At 38.7% G+C, this 8897-nt stretch overlaps 1 protein-coding gene across 12 annotated transcripts in view; it reads left to right on the top strand.

The window, feature by feature from the left end:
* prrc2c (proline-rich coiled-coil 2C) overlaps positions 1–8897 on the top strand; it is an 81074-nt gene that overhangs the window by 60546 nt on the left and 11631 nt on the right. For all 12 annotated transcript variants that reach the window (XM_048601835.1, XM_048601828.1, XM_048601826.1 and 9 more), the window contains 3 exons: positions 1720–1812; positions 7564–7750; positions 8327–8530. In XM_048601835.1, the coding sequence (XP_048457792.1) occupies positions 1720–1812; positions 7564–7750; positions 8327–8530 (484 nt within the window). The remainder of the gene's footprint in view (positions 1–1719; positions 1813–7563; positions 7751–8326; positions 8531–8897) is intronic.

Raw genomic sequence — 8897 nt, 5'->3', positions numbered from 1 at the left:
TGCTGCTTGGCCTGCTGTGTTCATCCAGCTCTGCACCTTGTTGTCTCAGATTCTCCAGCATGTGCAGTTCCTACTATCTCAGTTAAATTTTTAAAATTGTTTTTATTTAACCTATTTTTCTAATCGGCCTGTTCAAAGATGTCAACACGCATCTCCAGAGCAGGTGGGACTTGAACCCAGGCCTTCTGGTCCAGGGAAGGGACACTAACACTGTGCTACAAGAACCATTGAAAACTTGTCAGTTACACATCTGTTGTTGATAGCCAACCCTCTTAGCACTTGACAGTATGTTGGATAATCAGAATATTGACTGGCCCAATGTGGTTTGAGGTGGTGAAATGGGACTTTAGACAACAGCCACAACTTGCATGGACGATGGAACAATTCTCGGGCAAATAACAAGCACTAATATTGCCAGAAGTCTTGCTTTGTCGTCAGTTTTCTTCGATCTGAATATATCACTAATACTTCATTGGAGTATTTTCATTTGTTTATTCCACTTAAACAAAACTGGAGATTTGATTTTTACACAAATTTAAATTCAAAAATTTCTGCAACAAACAAAGTATCTGAAAGGAAAACACTGAATGGAGAGAAATATCAAGAAAACATTGGTGTGATTATTGAACAATTGCATCTTAATCCCTAGCTTTCCGTTGTTTTGAACCTTTTATCCCAATACAAGCTGTAATCTGGACTTTGATATAATTACTGTGAAAGTACAGATTCTTCTGTTGCTTAAAATGATATGTTTAAAAAAAAAACTGCACTTTGTATAGGTTTTAGTGTTGATTTAGTTTAATAAATTTGTCTAAATATAAATGATCTTGGTCTACTTATCATGTGAGTTGCCATTTATACAGTTGTAATTGTCTTGAGGTTGGTCTCTTCAGGCTTCTAAAATACAACAAGTAACAAAACCCTTAAGTAAATATGTAAGGTGCATTGCAGTAACTTGCTCAGCCTCCTTCAATAACACCATCCCTGCCTTCCTGACAGCACTGCATGTACACTTCAAGTACCCACGCTACATGGACTACTGAGCTTCAAGAAGGCAGCCTCACTATCACCACTTCAAGGGCACTTTGTGTTTGACAGTGAGGCTAATACCCATGGAGGAAGAAAGTAAAGTTTAAATACACTTCAAGTTGTGATAACAATGCCCCATCTTGTGGATTCACAGATTGATCCACTTGATTATAGTTCTTTCCAAACCATTGTGTATGTAACTACCTCATAACTAATAAGCAAAAAGTGAAAAGGAATTACAGGCGTAAGTGCAAGTGTGCCTGAGCTCTGATGACCATGATACGTGGCTTGCAGTAGGAAATCTGGACATGCCCAAACCACAGTATTTTCATTCATGCAATAATGAAGGAAAAACAAAGTTCCAAATCAGAACATTGTGTGGCTTTTGGGTTTTCCCATACATCTTGCACCCTAGAATTTTGGACTGCTTTTCTAGATAGTTCTTTCTTTAAGTAGCTGGTTTTGATCATGTTAACTATCTGGTCAGTACTTTGCGCGCACACACTTCCATGTAGTGAAAAAAGACAATATTCGATAAATTTAAAGATAAAATTGATAAAATGGAGGTTAAAAAGTTGATTAGAACAAATGTATTTGATGTATTTTGTAAAGTTATGTTCATGTGATATCAAATGTACCATATGATTTCTGATTTTTTTAAAATTCTGAACATGCAAACTTAAATTTTAGGAATCCATGACTGATTACACAGCACCTTCTTCCTCACTGTCCGATTCTGTGTCGACTGATAATGGCAAAATAGAAGATTCCCTGGTCAGCAATGTAAGTGAACCATTACAGAGGACATTCTTATTTTCTTGTGCGTCATGAATTGCGGTTTCACTTCACAAACGTTTATTATCTGATGAGCATTGGCTGCGTAACAGATTTTATGCGAAAGTTTTTTTGTTTATTTGAATAACCACAGCCTAAATGCAAAGTAAATCTTCCTGCTCCCCAAGCACATTTTTTAGAAACTTGGTGTATATAAAATTAGCCAGAATTTTGAGTCATAAGCAATTAATCCAAAACCTACGTTGCTCTGTACCGCCATAATCCTCCTGTGTAAGCGAGAAGAAAGAATATAACACTTGTAGTATTATGTTAAATGTAATTATTAGTTGGGGAATTTTCTAAACATTTTTGGATACTGTAGTTTTTGTAGTTCTAGTGAGAGTGTGATGTGTGTTGCCTGCATTTCAGGTGCCCCTGCACCACACCCTTCCCATCCCCAGGAGGGAGACTCTACAACAGAGCTCCAGCCTGACACCAGTTTCTCCCGCCACTGTCGACTTCACCCTCAAGGTATGTACTTGATTCCTCTAGGGATATTTTGATGTGCAGGGAGAGAGCTGGTTGTAATGCATTTTATACATCATTTTGCTCTACATTTTATCTTCCATCACCCCTCTACCTGAATGTCCCATGACCATTAAAATTTTCACAGTCTATAATAGTGGCTACTCCTTAATATTTCTAATTGTCTGACGTTTGCATTAATGCCGAAGGGCGGAAATATACTAGGCAATTGTACCTTTATTCAGAACAAAGATACTTTACCTACAGTGCTAAGATTACTTCAAGCTGCTTTTTCAATTTACCTGCAAATGCAAAAAGTGTGTGGTCATCTATGAAGTTCTATTGTAAGTTTGCATCTGTGTTGTCAATAATTTGCCTCAAGGTGCTCTCAACTTGTCAAACAACTCTGTCAGGCAGTTGTATTTGTTGCCTTCTGTGAATCACTCTTCTTGAAAGCCAGATAACATTGGACTTCTATCAGTGCCCCAGCAGTTGATGTGAATTAATCTTTTTGATTTCAAGTTAGATTATGACTTTAGGTCACAAGTTTTAATATCATTGAAAACAAGGTATGAGGAGGAGGTGAAATGTAAAACGAAAAGAATATATACGTATACATGAATTCAAATTGTTACTGGTCTTTCTCAGTCATTGCAACAAAAGAAATTAATTAAAAAATGTGACTCAAACGAAATGAGTGAAATGGTAGATGTCTCTGTAGTCCCCAGAAGCTTTTATATGCTTCTAAAAGGGTAGTGTCCAGAACCGTACACAATTACCTAATTGACCTATAAAGATTTATCGTGACATCCTTGCTTATTTAATTTAGTGTCCCTGTGTTACCCTACAAAATAGAACATCCTGTATGTTTTCTTAACAACCTTAACAATTTGCACTGTTACTTGAAAGGTTTGTGAATATGCACCTCGGCTCCTTCAAAAGACCCTTTCTCCCAAAATGCATCATTTCATTCTTAATCTGCCTTAATTTGCATCTGCCATGTGTCTGTCCATCTCATCAGTGAACATCTTTCTGAAGACCGTTGCTATTCTCCTCATTATTTGCTCTGGTCAAGAATTGTATACCCTAAACACAAGTCCATCTGATTTGTATATAACAAGAAAAGCAGTGGTCCTACTGCTTATATTCTATAATATTGCAGGATTATTGGTTCTGTGGGATCTCTCGTACATTTTTCACAGATTCCACACCAAGATGACAGAATAATGGAGAATTCAGGGTTGCAGGAGGATACTGAGATAGGGAAGGATTTCTGGATTACTGGATTTAAATTTAAGGCAGAGAATTTTACTTTTGAGGCATTGGGAGACAGTGTTAGTGACTGACAACATGGGTGAGAGAGACTTGGTGCGGAATAAGGTGCAAGCAATCTTGTGGATGCATTGAGGTTTGGGGATGTAGCAGATCTGAGGCAAGCCAGGAGGATTAGAGTAATCAAGTTTGAAGATGATGGACATAACTGAAAGTTTCAGCAGTATTTAGATGAGGCAGATGTAGAATTGAGTGTTACAGAAATGCACTTTGGCAATTTGTAGAGAGAATATGGCAGCAGAAATTCAGCTTTCTTTGAAACAGGCATGATTTCAAGCAGTTTCATTTGTCTTGAGATAGCTGGATGGGTATGGAGCTTTTTATTTTGAAATTTTGAATATTTGTCATCTTGTTTAGCTGGATGAAATTACATCTCATCAAAGACAATACTGCAGACAAGTAACTGAGCAGCGTGGGGCAGTAGAGCAGTTGAGGGAAATGGGGAAGATATAGATTTGGTTGTCATCAACATACATGTGGAATCTGGACAATGAGTAATGTTGGAGGGGGTTAGTGATTGCTTCTGGAGTTCCCCCAAAATCTATGTTGTGCAGGTGGCTGGATAAATTGTTGTAGATTATGTTCTCGCCATTGTTGGAAGATTGCAGTGAGGTGACACAAAGATCAGGGCAATGGAGAGACATTTCAACAAGTGCACAAGTTAATCATGTCAAATACTAGGAAAGAATAGAGGACTAATGCTCCATTTGGAGGCCAGGAGATGGGTGTGATTGATTTTGGATAGGAGGGTTCAATTAACATGCCACATAACACATCGGTAGAGGGGGAGGTCAGGAACTTCAATAGAAATAGGATTAAGGAGATGAATAGTGTGGACAGGATAAGGACAGAACCAGAGCTAGTTGTGCAATTGTATAAAGAAGTGTGAAGCGTTTTGCTCTGAAATTATTCTTAATCTAATTTATTATTCTGCAGCTTGGCAAATGTACCCGAAACTTTGACAGCTCCTTTTCTCCAGATGATGCGTGGCTTGCTGTGTTCTTCCAGCTCCTGTTTGTCTAGCTAAGAATCTATCTGTCTCTGTCTTAAGTATACTCGGTGACTTGCCTCCACACATTCATCACAGAATGGTTCTGTGGCTCAGTGGTTAGCACTGCAGCCTCACAGCGCCAGGGACCCGGGTTCAATTCCAGTCTCGGGCGACATTCTATGTGGAGTTTGCACATTGTCCCCGTGTCTGCGTGGGTTTCCTCCGCGTGCTCCGGTTTCTTCCTCCAATCCAAAAATGTGCAGATTAGGTGAATTGGCCATGCTAAATTGTCTATAGTGTCCAGGGATGTGTGGGCTAGGTGAATTAGTCATGGGAAATTGCAGGCCTTTGGCGAAAGGGTACGGGTCTGGATGGGATGCTCTTTGGAGGGCGGTGTGGACTCAATGGGCCAAATGGCCTGCTTCCACACTGTAGGGATTCTATACCACTTTCTGGCTGAAGGAATTCCTCCTCATTTTAGTTCTAAAGGGTCATGCCTTCACTCTGAGGCTGTGACCTTGGGTCCTAGTTTCTCTTAATAGTGGAAACATCGTCTCCCTGTCCACTTTATCCAGTCCTGTTAGGTATTCTGTATGTTTCAGTGAAAGCCCCCTTTGTCCTTCTAAACTCCATTGAGTACATACCTATAGCATCCACAACCGCTCTTCGTATGACAAGCCTTTTCATCCTGGATCATTCTTGTAAACCTCTACTGGACCCCCAACAGGGCCAGCACCTCCATCCTTGGATATGGGGTCCAAAACTGCCCACATTATTCCAAATGCAGTCTGACCAGAGCCTTTTACACCTCAGCGGTACATCCCTGCTGTTGTATTCTAGTCCTCTTGAAATGAATGCTCACATTGCATCTGCCTTCCTAGCTATCAACTGAAGTTGCATCTTAATGTTAAGAGAATCCTGAACTCGGTACGACACTTGAGTTCATTTTATGCTTCAGATTTCCAAAGCCTTTCCTGTTTAGAAACTAGTTTACATCTCTTTCCCACACTTTCCAAGGTTGTATTCCATCTGCCACTTGCCCACTCTTCTAGCCTGTCCAACTCCTCCTGCAGCCTCCCTGCCTCCTCAGCACTACCTGTCCTTCCACCTATCTTTGTTATCTGCAAACGTAGCACCAATGTCCTCAGTTCCTTCGTCCGTATCATTAATGTGTAATGTGAATAGTTGTGGTCCCCACCCTGACCCCTGCAAAACTTCACTAGTCACCAGCTGCCATCCTGAAAAGAACCCCTTTATCCCTAGATGTAATGGTATTCCAATTGAGTAAAAGTAACTGCAAAGGCATGAGAGGATTGGAGCTGGCTAGAGTTAATTGGAAGGGGAGCCTAGCAGGGAAGACTTTGGAGCAGCAATGCTAGGAAAAAGTTCAAAATTGTTCTTAAATAATAAAGTTACTAACTTAGTATTTGCAGCTGCATAGCTTTTTTTGATCATTTTTGATCGCAGCCAAGAAAGTAAGAAGGCATGACATTTGGCTTCAGTTCCTCTGGTTTCAGTTAGGGTAATATCCACAAAGTGTTCATTACTACACAATGACACATACTACTGTACAAGTGGACAGTGGGTCAGGACAAAATCAGGATGTGCTGTGATGTGCCTCATTGCTAGTCAGCTTACCAACACCTGCTGTGGTGTTTGTTCAATTGCCATTTTATTTGAGGTACGAGGAGGGCAATTGCTAGATACAGAACTATAAACAAATGAGGGAGCCCTACTGCCTTTGTGAGGAGAAAAAACAAGTATGAATAGTCTCTCAACTTTGTGAATCTTCATTGTTTGGTTTTTGGTTGTGTCAGCACTTGGCTTTATTCCACTTTTATTTATGTATTAAATCCTTTTAATCAGAATGTGATACCCAGCTGCACCAGCAGTTAAATTTAATGGCAGGCAAACCTACCACCATACCTGTCCAACAGTGGTACATGTGAACAGTCATTCGGTCAGCATCTTGCATGGCATAGCTTATGTGCACAATTAATTCTAGGCTTTGAGTGCTAATGAGAAAGGGCTGGAATACTAGAGATTCCTAGAAGAAGATTCCTAAATCCTATTTGCTAATTCTATCTCCACAAACAAAGTAAAGTCAGAGCTACAGCAGAAGTGTATCAACTAAGTTGTGCTTAGGTACTGGTGAAGTTTTTGCATTTCTTCTGTACCAAGCCAATGCCACTAACTCAATAAGTAGCATTGAGCTACGATGTGGTGGATGGGATGTCGGGATTATGAATAGAAATCCCTTAAATTTTGTGGAAATCGAGGGTAGGGGAATGGAAATTTCTTGTGCAAAAGGTAAGTAATAACATTTTGTCTAATTTGACTTACAATATTGCATTTTAGAAATTACAACAAGTTTTGTTTTGAGCATTTTGGAAAATATTTGGACATTTAATCCGTTTACACTGCAAAATATTGTTTTAAAAACTGATCTAACTTCCAAGCTATGTTTGAAACTTTTGAACTTGTAATTAACAGAACTGTTTAATGGAATGCAATAATCCAGCATTTGATATTTACTTTGCACTAACCTACATCAAAAAGATTTTCAATGTAAATTAACTTTGTCCCAGGGGTTTTTTCAGCAGCTAGCTGCTGTTTGGTGTAGCATTATGGTACTTAATTTTTTCCTGACCTTTAACTGAACAAGATAGTCATTGACCTTTTGAATATAGCATAAGATTATTTTTTCAAGCTGGTATATGAGATGCTATTTTGTTGATTTGCATTTCAGTACCTGTATGTCATTGTATTTCTATCATATGGAAATTATTGTCTCATCTTTTGTATAATTTATGGATTAATGTTTGGGATACAAAATTGTGATAAAGTTTCCTAAGTAAGGGGAAAGATGATTTTGAATGCAGGAAAAAAATGAGCACTTCTTCTCTTTTAAGATGGAATGTGCACGAAAGGCATGGGAGAATTCACCAACGGTAGGAGAAAAAACCTCGCCAGTGACATCTTCAGCATCACCAATCACCAGCGCTAATGGAGGTAGCAGTAGCACTTACAGTTCCTTCTCCAGTGCTTCCATGCCTCCTATTCCAGTGGCCTCAGTCACTCCCACTACATCCTTATCAGGTAACTTAAGTAGCAGCTCTGTTTTGTATAGTACTTCATGACTGCTTTATGTTACGTTTATGATATGCTGGTCATTTTCCAGTTCACATTGATGTAGTTTTACTTCAAGAATGGTTTATCTACAAAGTTAGTTTAAGTATTTATCCTTAGCAAATCCAAAAATTGACGATTCTACTGGCTTTGCAAGACTAATTTATTGGAAGTTGGCAATGCTACTGATCTATTTAGCCAAAAACAAAAAGCAGTTTACTCTGTATTGTTGTTTCCCCAGTAATTACATTGTCAAGTCATTTACCTCTCCTGAAATGAGGAATTTTCATGTATTATTCATTTTTGTAATTAATGTTTGCTTATTAAACCTAGAAATATTTTCACTAATCATTTTTGTCTCCAGAATGCCTAGAATCCTTTTGTTACAAATATATCTAAATAAACAAAGTTCTGATCATATTTGCCCTTACACAATATCTTTACAACTGCATCCTATCATCATTAACTTGAATAAATATAGATAATTGCTAAAATATACATCTATATGTAATTGTATAAATAATGTAATTATTTTGTTCTCACTAGGAGCAGGGACATATACTACCTCCTCGCTGAGCACAAAAGCAACTACCACCTCTGACCCACCCAATATCTGTAAAGTAAAACCTCAGCAGCTGCAAAACAGTAACATGGCTCCAGCCAGCCATTTCTCACAACTTAGCTGTGTAACATCACTCATCCCGCCACAACAACAAAGTCCACAGGTGTATGTCTCCCAATCTGCAGCAGGTACGCAATGAAAATTCTGGTTAGCCTGTTCTGAAGGTGCTAAAGAAGGTGCAATTAAGTATTTCAATGGCACTTGAATTTCATTTGAACAGCATATTTTGCAGTACCTAGCACTAATGGTCTGTGAACTTCACTAGAAAATGCAGCATACTTTGATATAAATGTGGTGATGGGGTAAACCTCTTTTCAAAACCCTACCCAAACTATTTTGGCCCTTGTTTGTTGAAAATCTATACTCTTCCATGATTATTTACTTACCTTTGATAGGAATAGCAATTAAGGATGACTGGCATGGTCTGTTGGTTATTAACTGCACTGTTTTGTCCATTTAGTTGTGTGTACATGTTATGTCTGAATTTGGGTCTAT

This window comes from Rhincodon typus, chromosome 10 (genome assembly GCF_021869965.1).
Source record: "Rhincodon typus isolate 14 chromosome 10, sRhiTyp1.1, whole genome shotgun sequence".
NCBI classification, from domain to species: Eukaryota; Metazoa; Chordata; class Chondrichthyes; order Orectolobiformes; family Rhincodontidae; genus Rhincodon; species Rhincodon typus.
The sequence above is the reverse complement of the archived record's forward strand: the minus strand, read 5'-3'. Positions and strand labels throughout refer to the sequence as shown.